This window comes from Panthera uncia, chromosome B4, assembly GCF_023721935.1.
Source record: "Panthera uncia isolate 11264 chromosome B4, Puncia_PCG_1.0, whole genome shotgun sequence".
In the NCBI taxonomy this organism is placed as follows: Eukaryota; Metazoa; Chordata; class Mammalia; order Carnivora; family Felidae; genus Panthera; species Panthera uncia.
In genome coordinates, this window is record NC_064809.1 from 120,636,833 (window position 1) to 120,658,847 (window position 22,015).

General features: G+C 45.4%; 1 protein-coding gene across 1 annotated transcript in view; it reads left to right on the forward strand.

Moving 5' to 3' along the window:
* Window positions 1-22,015, forward strand: part of STAB2 (stabilin 2) — a 90,825-nt gene that overhangs the window by 63,929 nt on the left and 4,881 nt on the right. The window contains exons 16-26 of the mRNA XM_049626206.1: window positions 1,459-1,512; window positions 1,813-1,893; window positions 3,772-3,924; window positions 6,648-6,710; window positions 9,570-9,656; window positions 10,692-10,778; window positions 12,110-12,221; window positions 14,159-14,339; window positions 16,395-16,488; window positions 17,729-17,887; window positions 20,770-20,865. Of these exons, the coding sequence (XP_049482163.1) occupies window positions 1,459-1,512; window positions 1,813-1,893; window positions 3,772-3,924; window positions 6,648-6,710; window positions 9,570-9,656; window positions 10,692-10,778; window positions 12,110-12,221; window positions 14,159-14,339; window positions 16,395-16,488; window positions 17,729-17,887; window positions 20,770-20,865 (1,167 nt within the window). The remainder of the gene's footprint in view (window positions 1-1,458; window positions 1,513-1,812; window positions 1,894-3,771; window positions 3,925-6,647; window positions 6,711-9,569; window positions 9,657-10,691; window positions 10,779-12,109; window positions 12,222-14,158; window positions 14,340-16,394; window positions 16,489-17,728; window positions 17,888-20,769; window positions 20,866-22,015) is intronic.

The following is a 22,015-nucleotide window of genomic DNA, read 5'->3' on the forward strand; positions in this document are numbered from 1 at the left end:
CCATGCAGGAACAGAGCCAGGGCTCCAGAAAACATCACTTCCAGGGCTGGCTACCTGGTGTTCAACTTGAACATTCTTACGGTACCCCTGCTCTGCGCATACTGCCTTTGGCTTATAGATGTGGTGGCCATGCAATCTATCATCCACACCAGGACACCTGAGAGTGAATGGGGCTGCCAAAATAATAGGTGTGAACCAGGGCCATCCCAGACAAGCCAGGATGCTGCCTGCGGGTAACTCCCCTGGCACAGGGACCAAGAACAAATGCAGAAGGGAGTCTGAGTGAATGGAACTCAGATTCAGCAGGGATTTCTTTTAGCCTGGGACTTTTCACTATTGTAACGTGTCCCTAGAATGGTCAGCCTCTGGAAGGTTACTATGATCTTGATTTGTGATCCTCCTCCTGTCCAAGCCAGAGTAACCATGGCTGTGCCACGTGAGAAGCAGAACTCAAGGATGGCGGGTTCTGGGTGGCTCAGTTGATTCAACATCCAACTCTTGGCTTCAGCTCAGGTCATGATCTCACAGTTCATGGGATCGAGCCCCACGTTGGGCTCCGAGCTGACAGGATGGAGCCTGCTTGGCATTCTCTGTCTCTGTCTCTGTCTCTAATAAATAAATAAACATTTTCAAAAATAAAGAAGCAGAACTTAAGGGCTATGAAGCTTCTAACTCTCAGCTCTGACTCTACTGGGAGATTGCAGACATCCTGCAGCAGACCGCCATGGCCACTGGTCCCCAGAGAGAATGGTTCCCCATGCTCCTCACCTCTGTACGCTCTCCCCACGGCACCCCTGTGGGGACCTGCTGATGGTCCCAAGGCTCTCTTTTTCCCTCTGCTGCTACAGTTTTTCTGAAGTATGAGAAATCTTGGAAAGGGCTTTGAAGGAGAGATGACCATGTACCATGGTAGCACAGAAGGGGAAAATGTCCTGACCACATATTCCTAAGGATTGTATATTCCTAAATAACCACTATGTGGTCTGACAAGCAGGCATTTATTTATAGAGAAAACAGAATCCTAAACTGAGGCTCTCTTAGAAAATCCAGAATGTAGGTTTAGACACTCAGAGAGGTAATGGAGCAGAGTGACTGAGAACTTCTTAGTCTTATACCCTAGGTTAACTTTGTGACCTCTGTCGCGTCTTTAAAACTCGGTGTTATCACGCATAGAATGAGTCAATAGCAGTCCCTCCCCCATAGGTTTTTAAGAAAATTAAATAAAATGTGTGCATAATGTTTTCAGAACAGTCCCTGACACAAAGCAGAGATTTGGTGAATGTTAGCTATTTGCAGATGGGGTTTTTCTCACCTTCCACTTCCCAGTGAAGAGTTAATGGGTCATTTATTTTTCTTATTTTTTATTTATGTGCCCAAAGTCACTGGAGGAGGTACCCACAAGAGGGGGAAAGTTGTGTTTTCTGCAATGACTAAAGAAGTATTTTGATTCCTTTGCAGGGATCTCGGAAGCTTCTGGAACTCGTCAGATACCACATTGTCCCATTTACTCAGGTTGGCCCCACTTTCCTGCTCTATTTTTCCCTGCTTTCCACATATCTGACCCCTCTTAAATTCCATTATTACAGTGCTAGAAAATGTGTGACAATTGTTCTTTATCTGTAGCCCTGAGCATACCCTTAGCAATGAATAGTGAGCCTGTTATCAGAGAAATCCTCAAAGCCACAAAACTCATGACATCAAAGCTCCCATTATTTATTTCATAGACTTCCAGGCTATTTTTTCCCAGTGAGAACTTTACAAAATCAGGGCTCTATGCATTGCTCAAAAAGTCTCTATTGTTCTCTTTTGCAGCTTGAAGTGGCCACTCTCATTTCGACCCCACACATTAGGAGCATGGCCAACCAGATCATACAGTTCAACACAACCAACAACGTAGGTGAAAATTTTACCGCAGATGTCATGACTCATATGCATTTATGCTCTGCTTATGCTTGTTCACCATGTTATCCTACCTCTATGCTAACTCACAGGCTTATAATCTTTATGATTATTTCATTCACTTGCCATTTCCTTCATTTCATTATTTCAATTCATTATTAATTTGCTGAGCAGCTACATGTGTGAGACTCTGAACTAGATGCCAAGGATAAAGCAATGAAGAAGACAAGCTTACATTTCAGCAAGGAAAACAGACTTTAAACAAGGAATTAGCAGCCAGTTAATTATTTAATTATAATTGTAAGAAGTGCCATTGTAATTATAATGAGAGCTTACAATAGGAGGAGGCTGTACCAGTCTGGGGGTCTAGAGGTCCTCAGTGAGGGAGCAATGTATTAGCTAAGCTTCAATGGATGAGTACAGTAAACTTGGTCAGAGATGAGTAGAAGAGAGTTCCAGGCAGAAGGGAGAACATGTGCAAAGGTCCTGAGGTGGGAGGGAACATGACTTATTCAAGAAACTCTGTGAGGCAGTGTTATTCCAGTACTTCTCTGAGCTAATACAGCCAAAGTCTGACAGCATGCAGATTATGGTTCTTGTTGATTCACTGTTGGTGATGATGATGATGACAATTCATCTTTTCTGTATCTACCGAGTTGCAACTATGTGCTAGACATCATTCTGGGTCCTATATGTAGCCCACTGAGCAAATAGGGAAAAGTCTCTAGCTGCATGGAACTTTCATTCTAGTGAATAGGATGACAGACAATAAACAAATTAAGTAAGTAAAATACAGCATCTGTTAGAAAGTAGTAAGTGCTAAGGCAAACAAACAAACAAGGGGCTGAAGCAAGGGTGGGGCTGACATTTTACATAAAGTGCCCAAGAAATCCTCATGGAGAAGAAAATATCAGGGCAAAGTCCTGAAGGAAATGAAGGAACAAGCAGCATGAATATCTGGAGGAAGGAACATTCTAGAGACAGGAAACAAAGAAAGGATATTCCTGGATGAGAAACAGCAAGCTCATCATGGCTGGAACTGAGGGGTTGAAGGAGGAGCGGTAGGAGAAGTCAAGGCAGTAGGAGGGAGAAGGAGAAGTGGGGTCAGGTCACACATGGCCGAAGAACTCTTTACTTTAAATGAGATGAGAGGCCCTGGGGGATTTCAAGCAGGGCAGATGACATGATCGGATGCATGTTCAGGAAAGGCTAGTCTGGAGCTGATCGCAATAACTCAGAGAAGAACGATGGTGACTCAGACCAAGGAGCAGGGGTGTGGGAAGACGTGGATACATTCTGAAGCTATTTTGAAGGAAGCCTCAAGAGAATTTGCTGATGGATTAGAGGAAGAAGACTCCTGAGCTTCTGACTCGACCCCCCAGAAGGATGGAGTTGCCATTAATACTGCAGGTGGAGCAGATTTGGGGGGAGTGGTGCAGAGGTCAGAATTCTTTGCTAATCTATTCATTTTCTGCTCCCTGCCTACAATATTAGCAAGGACTTGTCTGGTTTGGTTTTGGTTTTGGTTTTGGGGTGGTTTTTTTGTGTTTTTTTTTTGTTTTTTGGGTTGTTTTTTTTTTACTGATGTATCCCCAGCACCTAAAGCAGAGCTTAATACAAGGTCAATAAATGTATCTGAATGAATGGATCCCCAATTCGCCAACAGAGAGGTAAAACAGTTACGCCAAGGTCTCTTAGCAAATACATTATAGAGCTGGAATATGAGCCCAGCCCTTCTCATAGCAACCTTCCACTCAAAAAAAAGTTAAGTGATGTTGAAGGCTCTTTAGAGAGGTTGCCCCTACTCAGCTCTGCCTGAGGATTGCTGGTGCCCTGCAGGACAGAACAAAAGATGTCATTGCTTCTTTCCAGGGACAGATTCTGGCAAATGGTGTAGCAATGGAAGACACTGAAGTCACTGCCAAAAATGGTCGAATCTACACCCTGACTGGAGTTCTTGTTCCTCCCTCCATTGTGCCCATTCTGCCTCACCGATGTGATGAAACCAAGAGAGAGATGAAATTGGTAAGGAAACTAGAAAAATAAAGAGGGGCCCCTAAACAGCCCCACAGAGTAGGTAACATTCTTTCCTCTCACAATTCTCAGGAAGCTGACAAGGAGAATTTCACCACAGGAGACTCATTCCAGAGGGGTTTCCGCCTCCATGAAGAGGCAGGCAGACCCAAGGTCCTATTTCATAAAGTGTGAATGAAGGCTCCACTGGGGAATTTTCCACAATAATCGATGCCTCCCAGCTATATTGGCTTTTTAGAGCTGCCATAACAAACTACCACAAACTCAGAGGCTTAGAACAACAGAAATTTATTCTCTCACAATTCTGGCGGCCAGTGGCCTGAAATCAAGGGATTAGCAGGGCCGTGCTCCCTCTGAAGGCTCTGGAAGGGAGATCCTTCCTTGCCTCTTCTGGCTACTGCTGCCTCCCAGTGATCCTTTGGCATTGGCTTTCTTCCCTGTGTAGGTCACTGTGTGTCCCCTTCGCTTCTTTTAAGGACACCAGTCATTAGATTCAGAGCAGACCCTAATCTAGTATGACCCCATTTTAACTAACTACATTTGCAAAGACTCAATCAGGAGAACATGAATTTGGTGGGGAACACTATTCAACCCACTACCCTTGAAGAAGCAGGATCAATCCCTGTCTCTGTCACCTGGGACTACCTTGCTCCAGGCCCATAGCTTTACTCTAAGAAACTTAAAATAGAACTTCTTCTCAGGGAGATGCTCTGGTCTCACCAATCAACCATCTTTCTGTTCTTCTTTTCAAATACCAAACTTTCTGTTTGCCTAAGAGCTTGGGTACCCTCTAATGGCCTTTCCTGTTTCCATAGCAACTTACTTGGTTCAGCTGCTTCTCTTCAAAGCACCCCAAATTTCAACACTGCTGTACATGTAATCTTTCAGTTCCCATGGAAACCATACCCCCAAAGTTGCAGCAATAATAGGTCTGGGACACTCAATAATACTCTTCAGGACACTTCAATAATGTTTCAATGATTGTTCTCAAAATATCCTTGGAATATGGGCATTGAACAAGGAATAATGGCCTCATTTTATAGGTTTTGTTTATTCCCTCTTCTTATCGTGAAGGCTGGAAATAGCCAGTTGGACACCTGGCACAGGATTGTGGCTGGCTCTTCTGATATGTTTTAGGATATTGTGATGGGACTAGCCCTCTGTGCCCTTCATATACCATAAGGAGGATTTGATTCAACTCTGAGCACCGCCTTTTAAGAGAGGCAGAGAGTCACTTTCACGGCCAGTTTCTGGCAATGATTTATGCTTGGTTCATTCTCTGAAAAAAGTTTTGGTAGGTGCATCACCTGGCTTGGGCCAGGGTGAAGATCAGAACAGGCCAGCTGAGAATAGTCTCATCTTCTATTGCAAAGGTGAAAGATTTAGGAAACTAGGGCCTCTGCCAGAAAGACTCAACAGGAGTCTAATTATTGACTTCAGAGCTTCCCCACCCCAAGCAGCTGCAACTCAATATGTGACTTTGAGAGGCAACCCAAAGGATTTTGGTTTAATAGGGGAAAGAGCTTGCCAACACCTGCCTTAGGATGGTCTTCTTTTACTATTTTCTCTGGGTTTAAGGCCAAATCTATATGCTCTACTTGATTTAGGATGGTTTTGATGAGGTCTATTAAAAGTACAAATGCATTCTCTGTGAAATATTTAGGGCAACACAGACTAGGAGAGGCAGGCAGTGTCTAGAAGTCTCAATTTTCACCAGCTTGAACCCATAGCTGCCTTTAGGTATGTATGTTTAGAGGTTTAATTAATAATTCTCTGTTCTAGTTAGAGCCCCCGCAGGAAACAGAACTTATCCCAACAGTTCAAATGAAGAGACTTTAATGAAACTACTACAGAGAGGTGGGCAGGGCTAAGGAGACAAACCAGTGATGCTGGGGCATCCAAGGAGAAGTAATGGCAGGAAACCATTACCATCCAAGACCAAAGAAGTGAGGAGGGAAGGGACTGGAGGTACCTGAACCCAATGAGGGCTGGAAGGATGGAAGAAGTGACATCTATCAGGAGCTATAGGAATGATATCCAAGCAGAGATGTAGGGAAGAAGTACCTTGATCTTGCCCTCCTCCTACCCACCAGTCTCCTGCTGGCACCTCACATTGGCCAAGACCAATCAGAAGCTGGCAGGAGAGGCTGAGAGACCGTTCTTTGACGTCTACCTGCTGGAGCACAGAGCCCATTAGAGAAGGTCAGAGAATTGATCTGGAAAGATTTGGAGGCACACACCCCTCTCCTTCCTCCTGAATTCAGAACCAATGAAGCAAGAAGCCCAAGGGAGTGAAAGGCAGAGATTCAACATTCAGCTCCATTGGTGGGAAGCTAATTGGAGAACAAGGCCATAAGTGTGCGGCCAGCACTAATGCGTCACCCCTAGCAGGTGGACAACTGCAGTGCCTCCCTGGGGACGGGCGCCTTACATGGCACAGAGTCAATCAGAAGCCTGAGGCCGGTGGACCTACAATCTGACCCTGAAAGCGGGGGTGGAGTGGGCCGCTCTGAACAGGCTGAGCTCCAGGTCCCAATCCCTCTGGCACTGACTTCACTCCTCACTGGGGAGGCATCAGTGGGGAGTGGAGACAGAGGCCTCGAGTGTTGAACTAGTGGAACCCCCTCCGTAGGAGGGACACATGAGACTGGATCGGGTGGTCCCTGCTCCCTCTTCCAGGGGCGCCTGTACTGATCCATTGTCTTCCCTTCCAGGGCACCTGTGTGAGCTGTTCCCTGGTGTATTGGAGCAAATGTCCTGCTAATTCTGAGCGCACAGTGAGTGTGACAGCTTCATGAAACCACACAACACCCAAGCAACCCCCACTGGTGGTGTTTCTCATCCTTTCTACCTTTCTTCTTAAAAGATATTAATTCAGGGGCGCCTGGGTGGCTCAGTCAGTTAAGCATCTGACTCTTGGTCTCTGCTCAGGTCATGATCTCACAGTTTGTGAGTTCGAGCCCCACGTCAGGCTCTGCACTAGCCGTGTGGGGCCTGCTTGGGATTGTCTCTCTTTCCCTCTCTCTCTGCCTCTCCCCTGCTCACTCTTTTTCTCTCTCAAATAAATAAACTGAAAAAGAAAAAAGATATCTATTCCAACTGGGGTAACTTCACACTAGCTCTTAGCCTACTATATGGGGGAGGGTAACAGAGCTGTGTTTGAATCCTTGCTCATTAACCCTAGGTGCATTGCTTAACCTTTACACTAACTTCCTTTGTCTGTAAGTAATAATAATAATAATAATAATAATAATAACAATAATAGGATTAGCATAGATAAAAACCCAAGTACAATACCTAAATCAAGCGGCTACTCAGTAAAGGTTCATTCCTTCCCTACTTAGCCCTCCTAAGTTTGTGCAGGGGGGGCAAACCTTTACCTTCACCATCTGAAGGTCTCCAGCTGGGCCTGAGAATTAAATTAACATTAGACGGATTAACAAGAGGAAAGTTCACAGCTTTAACATGCTCCTTGGGAGCCCCCTGAGGAAAATGAAGACGCGAAGAAACGGCAAAACCCAAACTTTTATATAGTAGGTTGACTAAAGAGAGGCAATCGTGGAAAAGTCGTGAAAACGTACAGGGAGGCTGGAGGAAGTTCACAGCTATTTTAACAAGGTCCATTGGTGCAGGTTTTTCTTGACTTCAGCTTCCTGTCTCTGGTGACAAGATGTCTCTTGGGTCCTGATGCAGGGAGGGCATCTTTCACAGGACAGTTTGATCTCCTGTTTTCAGAAAGAAATGGGGAGGTCAGAAGCCAGAGTGTCCCTTTTCTATCTGCTGTTTTTCAAAATAATCTCTATGCCGAAATGGCCTTATTTGGCACATTCTGCCACAGCATACTCCTGTTTGCCCTTCCTAAGCATTTTTCTAGATAGAAATACAAAGACTATCAAGAAAATGATGTTAGGACCGTCAAACCCTTTTCAAGTTTCACTGAATTCTGGACACATCTATTGAGAGCTGGTTCCTAGAGCATAAAGACAAATGAGTTACTGTTTTTGTTCTGGTTTTGTTCTTGTGTTGAGAAGCTCTAATCTAACAAGGAAACAGATAGTATATAACAATCCAGAATTCATATGTCAAGGACTCTACTGGTGGCAAAAGCAAAATGCTCCAAGGTAAAATTGATGAGAGAAATTTCTGCCTATAATTTTGTCCTAAAAAAGAGCATATCAACCAGAAGTTTCATTCAACACTAGCATAGATCACTAGGGAAGGACATGAGATCTTTAACACAATCCTACTGAGAAGCATTTAATAAGGCAAAACGTTAAAATTAAATAGGCACAACTGTTCAGGTATTTATTTTGCTCAGTACAGCCATCACCGCTGAGTCCTGCAGGATGCTGTCAACCAGGGAATATGGAGAGGGAGGAGAAAAGAGGAAATCATGTTGACTACCATCAGTAATTGTTGTGTGCCAGACATTGTTCTAAATGCTTTATATAGCAAACCTATGAGGTAGGTATATTATCATTATATCCATCGTGTAATCTGGGAATGAGGTAAGGAAACATAGAATATCTTGCACAAGGTCACACAGCTAATATGTGGCAAAACCATGACTCTACATTGTCTCAGCCCAAGTAAGGAAAAGAAGGAGAGGAAGAAGGGGTAATTAGACCATGGGTTAGAACCAGAAAAGCCTCAAAACTGCCCTTCGCAGGCTCTTATGATCTAGACTTGCTTAATTATCCTGAGATCCGACAAGAGGACTGAATATTCCTTCCTCAGTGTCCTCAAAATTCCTTTATATATCTCAGATTTTAGGATTTTATAGTCCGTGAAATTCTCAGTGCTACCTTCTTAAGCTTCAGCATCTACGTTTCTCTAACATAAACTTTGAGCCAGGGACAAAATGCTTATGATAAAACCTGGGGTCAGCATTATCGTCCCATTTCACAGATGAGGCAGCTGAGGCCCACAGAGACTACGTGACTTGCCTCTGCTATCCTAAAGCTAGTACATGGTAAGACCCATTCTCGGGACATTTTAGAAAAAAAAGATTTACCTGTCTGGGCCTCGGTTCCCTCATCTACAAAGAGGGATGAAAAATATCCACATGGAGTTAAAGATAGATGACCTCATATATGCAATGTGTCTGCCCTTAGTAAGTTCTCACTGAAATGGGAGCTCTAGATAATTATGATTAGGCGCCAGGGGTTACAGAGGGAAAAGTTGCATTTAAACCTGCCCCCCTACCCATACACACCACTCCTGATTGTAGATCTTTCTACAAATTAGAGAGAGACTCTACTGCCTCCAAAATTTCTATATAGCAGGAGCTTAGGGATGGCTATTGATCAGAAGGGGAGGCTAAGCCACATCCTGGATGAACAGGAAAGTGTTCCCTGATTGATTGGCAATGTCTGCTATGGCACGAGAGGAGATGTAAAGATAAATGTGCCCTTATTTGTGCAAATCCCGCCTGTATTCTACCAAGAAGGTAACCGAGGCCTAAAGAAGGTGACTGAGCTCTGGCTGGGAGCCACGTGGGCTGGTGTGCTCTGGGGTGCTTCCCTGACATCGACAGTAAATGGAAGTAGGATGTCCAGTATATGCAGAAGCTGACCAACCCCCAGAGGACCTCAAAACACAGACTCAGTGCATTTTTCCCATTGGCTTTCTTCCAGACGCTCTTCACACACAGATGTGTCTACACTGGCAGAATAAGGAGCCTGAAGAGCGGCTGTGCCAGATACTGTAATGCCACTGTGAAGGTGAGGCCAGCAGCAAAGGGCAGCTCTAGGGCGACGCTCTTGGGCCTCAGGGTCTGTGGGCTCACAGGTTGCTGGTGGGGCCTTGGCAATGTCTTCCTACAGGGGAATGGAAGGGCGGACTCTACATGGCATCTGGGTCACCCCCCTCCCTGCATCCATCTCTCCTGTGGCTCCCTATGGCTCTTAACACAGAGCCTACACTCCCGATGCTCCCGCATGGCCCAGCCTCTGCCAGGGCTCCGACCTGTCTCTTACCCTCACTCCCACATCAGAATGTGCACGCTTTCCCCTCCCTCCCTCGGAGAGCTCTTCCAGGATTGTCTTGGAACTGGTTCATCTTTCAAGTGTTTAACTCACCCCCTGTCACCACCCAATGCACAGTGGCCCCCCAGTCTCCCCTGACCTTTGTCCCCATCTGCCACCATTTCACTACAGTATTTTGTCTTCCCAGCAATTACAGATCTTGCAAACTTTCTTTCTTTCTTTCTTTCTTTTTCTTTCTTTCTTTCTTCCTTCCTTCCTTCCTTTCTTTATTCCTTCCTTCCTTTCTTTCTTCCTTCGTTTCTTCCTTTCTTTCTTCCTTCCTTCCTTCCTTCCTTCTTTCCTTTCTTCCTTCCTTCCTTTCTTTCTTTCTTCCTTCCTTCCTTTCTTCCTTCCTTCCTTTCTTTCTTTCTACCTTCCTTCCTTTCTTCCTTCCTTCCTTTCTTTCTTTATTTCTTTCTTCCTTCCTTTCTTTCTTTCTTTCTTTTTTTGTTTTTAATTTGTGGTCTCTTCCTGGACTTGATAGACCATGGGCTGCATGAGCACAAGCCTTCATGTCTCATTCTCATGGTGCCAGAGCCGGGTTGGCACGCGGTCGGCCTTAGTACGTGTGTGGCGAGCAGATGGCTGTGCACCAGCCGTGCTGTCATCTGCAAGAGAGAAAGTCGGGCTCACACAGGGTTGATTATAATAATGGAAATTAAAATATACTTCCTTTGAGGAATTGGCACTCTGCTTGTGGTTTCAAAAAGCAACATGCATTTTGTTTTTCAGATACCAAAGTGCTGCAAAGGCTTCTACGGGCCGGACTGCAACCAGTGTCCAGGAGGCTTCTCGAATCCGTGCTCTGGGAACGGCCAGGTAATGAAAACTTTGTCATGAATGCTGAGGTTGACCTGTCCTAAGTCAAGTGGGAAAATAAGTTTTAAAATCACTAAACCAAGAAGTGTTACAGTGTCAACCACTACTCCCAGGAAGTACAAGAAATAGATCAGTTGCTAAAAGAACAGAAGGTTCTGCAGCAGAAGGAATCTGGGGACAGAGGGCAACAGGGGTGGGGAGTGGGGAGTCTGGTGGTGTTCCAATGTCTGCTTTCCTGCTGCTGACCACTTGACCTTGGATAGCTCAACAAGGCTCCCTCTGACCCCACTTTCCTCTTATGGGAGGTAGCAGGGTACCCTGCATTGACCTCCAAGATTCCTTCCAAAACTAAGATTCTGTGATAATTTAAACAAACAAAAAAAAGCACTGCCCAGTGATTGCTTTTTTTTTTAAGTTTATTTATTTATTTTGAGACAGAGACAGAGACAGAGTGCTAGCGGGGGAGGGGCAGAGAGAGGAGAGACAATCTTAAGCAGTCTCCGCATCATCAGTACAGAGCCCGATGTGGGGCTCAAACTCACGAACCATGAGATAATGACCTGAGAGGCAAGATCAAGAGTCAGACGCTTAATTGACTGCGCCACCCAGGTGCCCCTGGGTGATTGCCTTTTTCAACCCACCTCCAAAACCTAGTAAAATATGAAGGCCCAAATTTAATTCACCTAGTTTGGAGGCTAAACAAACAAAGGTAAAACGAGCTACGGTTCACATGGGAAATTACAGATCTACGCATTTAAGAAACCCAGATCTGAAATATGCCCCTTTTGAGGGGAAGGAAAAACCGCACTCATGAGCAGGTTGAGGCGAGGTGAGGAGAACAGGGCAGAGCGGGTACTAATCAGCTACTGCAGCTGACGGCGGGAGGCCCGGGGGCCCGACCGGGATGGGCAGCGAGCGCTGCAAAGCCAACCTGGAAAAGGCTGAAAAGGCAAAAAGTCTTACGCTGCAGGGGGAGACACTGCTGTCTGAAGTCATAAAGCAGAGCAATGGAGACAACGGCCAGCCTTCTTGCTGAAGGTCGGTGGCTTGTCACACCATCCCTCAAGCATTGTTTGCAGGTTCCCAGTGCGCCACCGCGACCCCCTTCCTCCCTGAATGGCTTCCCTTAACGTTCGATATCCCAACTCAGGAGCCCAAGCCTGTCGCTGTTTTAGCATCCTACCTGATACCAATACAACTCTGCTTTCTACAAGGAGTCCCAAAGAGATGGAATCTGCACTCAAAGGAGTCAGGCCATGGCACGATGGCATCTGGGACTCCTTCACGGGTGAGTGTTGTCCTAACGCCCTTGGGGCCTCCTTTGCTTGCAGTGCGCAGATGGCCTCGATGGCAACGGGACGTGCATTTGCCAGGACGGCTTCCAAGGCTCCCAGTGCCAGTTCTGCTCCGACCCCAATAAATATGGACCCCGGTGTGACAAAAGTAAGTGGCACTTCCCAGGCTTCCTCCTGCTCAGGAGCCCAGGATCCCAGGATCCCTCAGCCGGGATCCCTGCTGCACTGCAGCAAAGCAATAGTGCAGACACAGCCCCTTGGCCAGGCATTAAACAAAAATGCAGTTACATAATCTTGAAAACATGCATCATGCTTTTTAAAATTGCATCATGTATATATTTAAGAGGAGAGATACAAAGATCTACCAAAATAAATATCGACGTATATTTCTTCACTAAGATTAGAACTTGAAAGAACAAAATGATTAGATCAGAGTTGCTGTGGAATCAAGCCGACCAAAGTTAAATCCCCACGCTGCAACTGACAGGTTGTGTGACCTTAGAAAAAGTCTCTCATCGAGCCTCAATTTCCCCATTTATAAAATGAAGTTTGGTACCCACGTCATGGGTTTTTGATGAAGTCAGATCATAATTTAAGGCTTTAGCACAGAGCTTGCACCAGCAAGAAATCCGTAGATGGAGCTGTTACTACTCTCACTACTAACTCATCCATTTGTTACAAAGCACACAGCCCTTCCCCTCTCTTACCTTGTCTGATCTTCATAGCCACCTTTGAAGATGGCCAGGACATTAGAGCACAGCAGGGGCACGGCTGCCGATCTTAATCCACTGTTCTTTGTGCCAAATAAGGTTTCTCGGGGGAAAAAATAAAGTTTTATTCCAAAGCCTACTAACGCTGGCATTTTTATGAGGCCAGTGGGGCAGGATGCCGAGGTCAGGGAAGGCTTGGTGGGGGCTGCCTACACCAATGCCTCTCGTCCTGCTCTGTGGCTGCCTGCCATCCCTGGTGGGAGAGCCTCCCCTTCCTTCTGGCCCCCTGTCCCTTGCCAATTAAGCCCTGGCTGGTTTAAAAGTTTATGAAAAGTCTTTTGTTTTAAATCCAGCCATGCTTTTCCAGCCCTCTCACTCTGGCTCTCTTCCCTGTCCTGGATATTGGCTCCAAGCACCCACAGGAATCCCTCTCCCATCGCCCTCCTGGGGCAGAACCACAGATGCCTTCCTTTCTGATCATATCCAAATCCCCAAATCCTTGCCACTGAAGTTTGAGAAACTTCCCCTCCTTCCTCTCTCTCCCGCATGCATTGGAGCCTGAGTCTGAAGCCCACATTGCAATTTTTAAGCACCTGTAATCAAAAGCAAAGCAAACAGCTCAAGTGGAAACTGGTAACAGGCATGTGGAACACCAGCTACTACACTGACCTACTGTGTCGGCACTTGGGCACGAACAGAAATGAAATTTGAAAGCCTAAGTTCGAGTCCCTGCTTGAAAACTTAGCAGCAAGTTAAGCAATTTGCTTCGCCTCCCTGGGCCTCGGTTTCCTCACCTGGAAATGAGGATGATGAAAGCACTCACCTTCAGAGGCTGGTGACTGTTCATGAGATGGTGCAGTTCAAGTCTGGCCCAGTGCCTAGGACGAGGTCAGTGCACAGATACTGACTATCAGTTATCCTGGTTTGCTGTGCTAGAGAGTGAGGAGCAAGTGTCAGCTGCACATCAGAGGCCATGCTGGCATGAGAAACCCCTTCTACAGATTCCAGAAAGGTCAGAAATTTCCAAACTAAGCTCTCTAACCACGAAGTAAATGAAGACCGAGTTCCTTGGCCTCTTTCACACACACACACACACACACACACACACACACACACACACACACGCAAAGCATTTCTGAGATTGTGTTATTCCCCTCCTTGATGGGACAGCCAAGCTCCCTGTCTCAGGCACACTGAGAGACACTTGACAAGCTAAGAAATAGCCCCAGAGCCTTCCCCAGGCTCAGCCCCACGTTCTTCTCTGTAGGCATGAGGGGTGGTTGAGGGGAGGTGGTCTCTCTCCTCCATACCTCATGTGTCCCATTGCTACACTTGTTCCCCCAACCCCTCAATGTCCCTCTTCCTTCCCTTCCAGAATGTCTGTGCATTTACGGAACATGCAATAACAGGATCGACAGTGACGGGGCCTGCCTGGCCGGCACGTGCAGAGAAGGCTCCACAGGGACGTTCTGCCACAAGCAGACCTCCACCTGCGGGCCCTACGTACAGTCCTGTCATATCCACGCCACCTGTGAATACAGCAATGGGACGGCAAGGTAGGCGCCACCCTTAACAGCCCACAGCCACTGTGCTCCCTGTAGATAGACCCCACCCATAACTACACTCTTTGCAAACAAAGCTCTGCTTTCTCTGGCTGCCAGTGTGGCTTTTGTGGAGAAAACCTCAGAATGAGCTGGGTTCAAATTGTAGCACCCCCTGCTTTGAGACTTACCAGCTGTGTGACCGTGGGTAAGCCGCTTAACCTCTCTGAGTCTCACTTTCTTCATCAGTACAGTAAGGATGATGTTGCCTACGTAGCAGGGCACTGGAGATTATAAAAACTGAATGTAAAAGCACCCAGCACCAGGGCTAGCACATCATAGGTGTTCAGTCATGGAAACTATGATTATTATCACCACTTATGCAAAGAAATGAACATTTGTCCACCACTTTCCAACCCTTTAAAAATGCCTTTACTGGGGCACCTGGGTGGCACAGTCAGGTAAGTGTCCAACTCTCCAGCTCAGCTCAGGTCATGATCTCACAGTTGGTGAGTTGGAGCCCCACATCAGGCTCTGTGCTAATTGCACAGAAACTGTTTGGGATTCTGTCTCTCCCTCTCTCTGCCCCTCCCCAGCTTGTGTGCGCTCTCTCTCTCTCTCTCTCTCTCTCAAATACATAAATAAACTTTAAAAATAAAAAAATAAATAAAAATGCTTTTACTTCCTAAAGCCATTAATAATGACTCCCCTGTTAAAGGCATCTTATAGGAAATTGGCTCTTGGTCATTAGATCATGCAGTGGGCTTAGAGATGTGGGAAGGGCAATGTCAGAGGAGATTTCCCTCTCCAGGAAAATCTGCTTCAAAGTCAGTGACCACCCAAGAAATATTCTGGGAGATGCAGAGAATGTCTAGTATTCTTGGTCTTATTTTTAAAGCATTTTTCTTAATTTGCAATTGCGTAGTTACTTACTTACCTGCTTATGATCTGTCTCCCCCACTAGACTGTGGGCAGCGTGGGCCCAGAGACTGTGTCTTCTCCTCCATGGTCGTCCAATAGAAATGCATCTGCCTTGAGAGTTAGGATCTACATCCATGCATAAGTCAAAAATCACAAGTTATCAAAACTGTCCTTAAAACCTCTGAAATCACCCACAAAGGGCTATCAACATGGGTCTGCACATACTATATAAACTTAGGTAAATCAAACAGTGTTGGAACCCATCAGTCTGGTTTTTTCATGTGGGTACCAGACTAAGTATTTTTTTTTCCTCCAGGAGCCTTGATACAAGAAAAACAATTCTATTTAAGTTTTTGTGAAGCACATATGATTGAATTTGCCACAGTGACATGGGATAGGGTGAAGCCACAGGTGACCCAGCACCTCTCAGAAGGGTCTCAATAAATTATTAGTGGAATGAAAGAATGAATGAACGGCGTGTTTGATAGTTAAAATATCATGATGGGACATTTTGAAATGCGTGTCTGAAAGAAAGGGTGATGGGTCAGTAAACTATGTCCTCTCATGGAATCAGACACCTGAGAGTGTCTTGCTCCAAAAATAGAAAATCTGAGGGACCAGAGAGGGGAGAGAGGAGAGGTCTCATCTGACTGTCATTTTCAAGTACGCTAAAAACTATTGCATAGAAGGGACGGGAGTTGTTCTCTGCAGAACCACAGATGCTAAGCTAGAGGCAGATTCCAGCCCTGTGGAAGCAGGAAAGCTGCCAGACGTGGGGCCTCACGAGACGCAAGTGTGTGGACGTGTCCTGCTAAAGGCTCCACGTGCTGATCTCATCTCCACAGCTCTGGGAGCGAGATTTTAGACTCTCGTTCCCGAGGAGGAAACAAAGTCTCCCAGAGGTTAAGGGACTCGTCCAGGGTCACACGACTGCTATGAGGTGGGGGGCCTGGCTTCCCACCCAGCCGTGTCTGACTGCAGACCCCCCGAAGTGCCCGTGACTACCTGACCACACTGGCTCCCTCCACAAGGGTAAACTGTCAAGCGCCTGGCCAGGAACCGGTTCAGCCCTGGCTGGCCGGCTTTCTCCTGGGCAGTGACTGCTTCCATGTCTGGGGCTGAATTTGTGCACTCACTCTTCTTTCGCAGCTGTGTTTGCAAAGCAGGATACGAAGGGGACGGAAGCCTCTGTTCAGAGACGGACCCTTGCGCAGGATTCACCCCGGGGGGCTGCAGCCACAATGTGAGTGTTGGTCTTCATTTCCAAGCGGCCTGGTGTTTTAGGAAATCCTGACGGAAGGCCTTACCAAAAAGAGTGGTGTCTGATGGCTTTTCGTGTTAGCAGATTTGCTGGATTCCTGAAGCTTTGAAGACGGTGCTGGTGATTTCTGTGAGCTTCCATTCCTAAATCCACATGTGCAAGGGACGTCCCAGGACCACAGGAGCGCGGGTCTTTGGGCTCTTAAAAGCACAGCCTGAGGATCAGATATTGGAGATTATTAGTACTAAACTACTGATTCAAATATTACAGCTTACAAGAGACTTGAGTGCACCTGATCTCATTTGCTCTTCCCTCCCCGCCAGCCCAACGGGGCAGATGTTCTTATCCCCATTATACTGATGAAGAAACTGAGGTTTGGGGACAATAATAGAAACTAAATTCTATTATTGGATATAGCCCAGAGGTATAGCCCAAGCCCACCACTGCCTTCAGAATACCTTTTGATTACCACCACCAGGCCGGAGTCACCTCCATTCCTTACCCACAGTTTAGAACCTCTCTGGCCCACCCACCAAGTATTCATGGCCCACCCACAGCCACAGTGACTTGAGGTGGATCAGATCGCGTTTCTCCCATGCTGAAACCCCTTCAGTAACTTCTCTTGGCTCTGAGGGTGAAATTCAATGTTAATGCCTTGCCCCACCCCCACCAGATGCCCCTTGGGCTAGTCCCGCCCACTCAACAACATACCTAGCACCTTTCTCCTCTCGCGCTGCCTTTCAGCCTCCTAAGGTGGTCATCCCGACAGGTCTGGACTTGGTACCATGGTTAGGAGCTTGGTCTTCAGCATTATAGAGACCTGAGTTTGCGAAGTTTTGTAGCTGTGTGACCAGAGGCAAGTTACTTACCTCCTCTAAGCCTACTTTCCTTACCTGTAACACAGAGACAATAACAGTACCTTCCTCAAGATGATGGCTTATACCAGCCAAACACTAACAACAGTCCCTGGCTCAATAAATGACAGCGATGTTCATGGTGATGGTCATTGGCTGGCCAACAACAAGCAATTCTGTTCCTTAAATCATCTCACCTTTTCTGTGGATCTCAGTGCAAATGTGCATATAGGATACAGTGCATACAGAAATAATTGTTTCTATTGCACTCCATGCAAACATCCGTTTCTAGAATGTACCTCCTTTTTTGGCTTTTGGGATCATGTGGCTCTGAGGTTTCATAGATTTTGCTTCTTTTCCTCCTGCAGGCAGAATGCATCAAAACCGGCCCGGGGACCCACACATGCGTGTGCCAGGAGGGATGGACCGGGGATGGCAGAGACTGCTCGGAGATCAACAACTGCCTGTTGCCCGGCACCGGTGGCTGCCACATCAATGCAACCTGTTTGTATGTGGGCCCCGGGCAGGTAGGTGCCACGTACTAGAGAGCCTAGAGGAGCAGGACTCCTGCAGTGACTTCTCCCCGCTAGACACAGAAGCACTTTGGCTGGAACTTAACTGCAGCTTTTTAATCCTTTGTAGTAGGGGAGAATGGGTTAATGGTCACAACAAACCTATGACGTGGGTACTTTTTTTTTTTTTTTTAAGATTCTGTATATAAGTGAGATCATATGGTATTTGTCTTTCTCTGTCTGATTTACTTCACTTAGCACAATGCCCTTGAGGTCCATCTATGTTGCTGTACATGGCAAGATCTCATTCTTTTTTATGGCTGAGTAATATTTATATATAGATATAGATATAGATATAGATATAGATATAGATAGATATCTCACATCTTCTTTTTCCATTTATCAATGGCCACTTGAGTTGCTTCCATATCTTGGCTTTTATAAATAATGCTGCCATGAACATGAGACTGCAGATATCTTTTCAAATTTGGATAAATATTCAGAAATGAAATTGCTTGAAGGTATAGTAGCTCTAGTGTTCATATTTTGAGGAACCACCGTACTGTTTTCCATAGTGGCTGCACCAGTTTACATTCCCACCAAGAGTGCATGGGTTCCCCTTTCTCCACATCCTCGCCAACACTTGTTATCTCTTGTCTCTTTGGTGATAGGCCTCCTAACGGGTGTGAGGTGACATCTCATTGTGGTTTTGATTTACATTTCCCTGATGACTAGTGATGTTGGGCATCTTTTCGTGTGCCTGTTGGCCATCTGAGTATCTTCTTTGGAAAAATGTCTATCTAGATCTTCTGCCCATTTTTAAATAGAATTGTTTACTGTTTTGTTACTGCATTGTATGAGTTCTTGGTATATTTTGGATATTAACCACTTATTAGATATATAATTTGCAAATATCTTTTCCCATTTAGTAGATTGTGATTTCATTTTATTGATGGGCTCCTTTGCTATGCAGAAGCTTTTTAGTTTGATGTAGTCCCACTTGCATATTTTTGCTTTTGTTGTAACATAGGTACCGACATTATTCCATCTTACAAAAGAGGAAATTGAGGCACAGAGATGCTAAATAATTTGCTCACATGACATAGAAAATAAATCATGGTGCGAGATTCACACCCAGTCAGACTCCAGAGCCCCACTCCTAGTCACCACCTGACCGTACAAGTTTCAGTAGAACTCTACAATCCGTCAATCACTCTCACTTAACCTCATGTAAGGGAGACTGAAGCAGAGAAAGCTACTGCTTAGGACCAGTCAGCTCTGGAGAGGTGATGACGACTGTACTATGATTATAGCCATGGAAAATCCTATTCCTTGGAAGAGCTCCCCGCTGTCTTACATCTCACCAAGCATTTGGCAAGCAATTGCGTTCATTTTGACTCACCTGAATTGCCAGATTGCATCTGAGAAAGAAAAAAAAATGTCTTGATATCTTTATCAGTTTGCTAAGGATGCCTTGACAAAGTATCTCTAGGTGGGTGGCATAGAACAACAAAAAGGTACTGTCTCACAGTTCTGGAGACTAGAGGTCCAAGGTCAAGCTGTGGGCAGGCAGTTTGGTTCCTTCAAAGGTCTGTGAAGAAGAATCTGTTCTGTGCGTCTCTCCTAGCTCTGGCTAGTTTGCTGGCCATCTTTGCATTCCTTGGCTTATATGTGCATCATCCTGACCTCTGCCTTCGTCTTCACATGCGTTCTCCCTGTGTGCCTGTCTGTGTCCAAATCCCACCTTTTTATGAGGACACCAGTCTAATTGGATTAGGACCTACCCACATCCAGTGTGACCTCATCTTAACTAACTATATAATAACAATCCTATTTCCAAGTAAGGTTACATTCTGGGGTACTGGGGTCAAGATTTTAACGTATAAATTGGGGGTGGTGAGGAATACCCAGCTCCACCCATATTAGTATCTATCCCCTCTCTACTCTTTCTTTCTGTGGACAAATTGTAAAGGCACTCTGATGTGGGAAATGGAGGAAGAGAAAGGTCTTTTTATACTGCCATGTAAGAAATAAAATAGACCATATTTAGGATGCCCACAGTAGTTACTAGTTGGCTTGAAAACAGATATTCCAAGTAGGCACAAATCCTAATTACCATGAATATTTATTTTAAAAGACAAACCATGGGGCATCTGGGTAACTCAGTCGGTTAAGCGTCCAACTCTTGATCTCAGCTCAGGTCATGATCTCACAGTTTGTGAGTTTGAGCTCCGTGTCCAGCTCTCTGCTGTCAGCACAGAGCCTGCTTCGGATCCTCTGTACCCCTCCCTTTTCTGCCCCTTCCCCATTGGTTCTCTCTCTCTCTCTCAAAATAAATTTAAAAAACTTTAAAATAAATAAACAAATAAAAAGACAAACCATATTTGGCTTAATATGTCAGGGTAGGGGTGAGAGAAAGTGCTACCCCAATACTAAGTGGAGGAGATTAAACACCCACGTTTACAAAGTCTTGCCCTATCACGTAAAGACGTATTTAGGTGCTACTGTCCACATATACTTGCATCTAAGTTACACATATTTACCTTATAGTGCACACATAGCAAATAATAGTTATGTTGTTAAAGATAAAAATTCATAAGTAGAAATTCTATTCATTTCTTCCCACAACTTAATGGGCTGTCTTATATCATGTATGGCCCTTCTGGGATGATGAATTTAAAAAGAAAGTAGCAAGAAACAATCAGACTGGGAAATGTAACGTAGAATGTGCAGACCAGCCGCTCTGGAATTGGAAGTGTAACAAATGAAAGACATTCGTTCTGTTTTCTCAGAGGGCCAAGCAGCTACGATTTCCGTGGTTCAGTTTTCAGGCCACATGATGGCAAGGCATGAAAGGCAGTTGTTTTCACGTCTTCCCTTTGTGCTTGGAATTACAGAATGAGTGTGAATGCAAGGAAGGATTTCGAGGCAATGGGATTGATTGCGAAGAAATCACTTCGTGCTTGGAACAAACCGGGAAATGTCATCCACTGGTGAGTTACTTCATTTTCTTGAGTCTTACCTTAAAAAGAAAAAAAGCTGGGGCTCCTGGATGGTTCAGTCGGTTAAGCATCTGACTTCTGCTCAGGTCATGATCTCGCAGTTCGTGGGCTTGAGCCCCATGTCGGGCTCTATGCTAATAACTCGGTGCCTGGAGCCTGCTTCGGATTCTGTGTCTCCCTCTCTCTCTGCCCTTCCCCTGCTTACACTCTGTTCATCTCTCTCTCTCTCTCTCAAAAATAAATAAATTTTTTTTTAAAGTTTAAAAAGAAAATAAGTTACCTGAGAAAGAAAGAAAGCTAGATTACTTCTTATTTGGACCTACTAATGAACAAAATCTTTTCTCCCCCTGAAGAGAGTCCCCAAGCAAAATGAGAGTAGTTCTTACAAATTTCGCCCCAACCCAAGTGTTGGAAGAACCAACATGTAACACAGGGTCCCCAGTGAAATCAGAATTTCAAATAAATAAAAATTCTGCAGCACAAGTATGTTCCAAAGATTGTGTAGGACAAATTTATACCAAAAATTATTCATACCCTCTCCAAAGTTCACCTTCAACTTGGTAATTTTTTATCTGCTAAATCCAGCGATTCTGAACCAACAAGATAACTGGACTCCCATTTCGAATGTCATAACAGAGTTTACCACAAATTATTGGTGACAATGCCCATTCAAGGGTAGAGTGTGTCTTGTGTCTAAATTATGGAAGAACAGGCTTGCAGAAGAGCATCATTATGCACCTGACATCGGAACCAATGAAGATTGCACCTTAGTCACAGTGCTTTTGAAGGCCAGGAGCAGAATCCACACAAATCAACTTACGCAAAAAAGGAATTTTCAGGGAGTACCCTAGGGTAGCACCATGGCAGGAAATACAAGCAGACTTCCCAAGAACCCAGAATCAAAACCTGAAGACAGCAAGGTCAAAGCAGCCTCTTCCTCTAATCCTCTGAGACTATGTGATCTCTCATGTTGCTTTTCTCTGTGCATCTGTTTTCTCTTTGTCTCTTTCTCTCTCTCTCTCTCTCCCTCTCTCCCAACTTCTAATGTTTCTCTTTGCATCTTGGGGGTACACAGCTCCCTTTTCTTAGATCAACGTCACCCTCCACCCCCAAAGAAGAAAGGATCTGACAAACCCAGAGG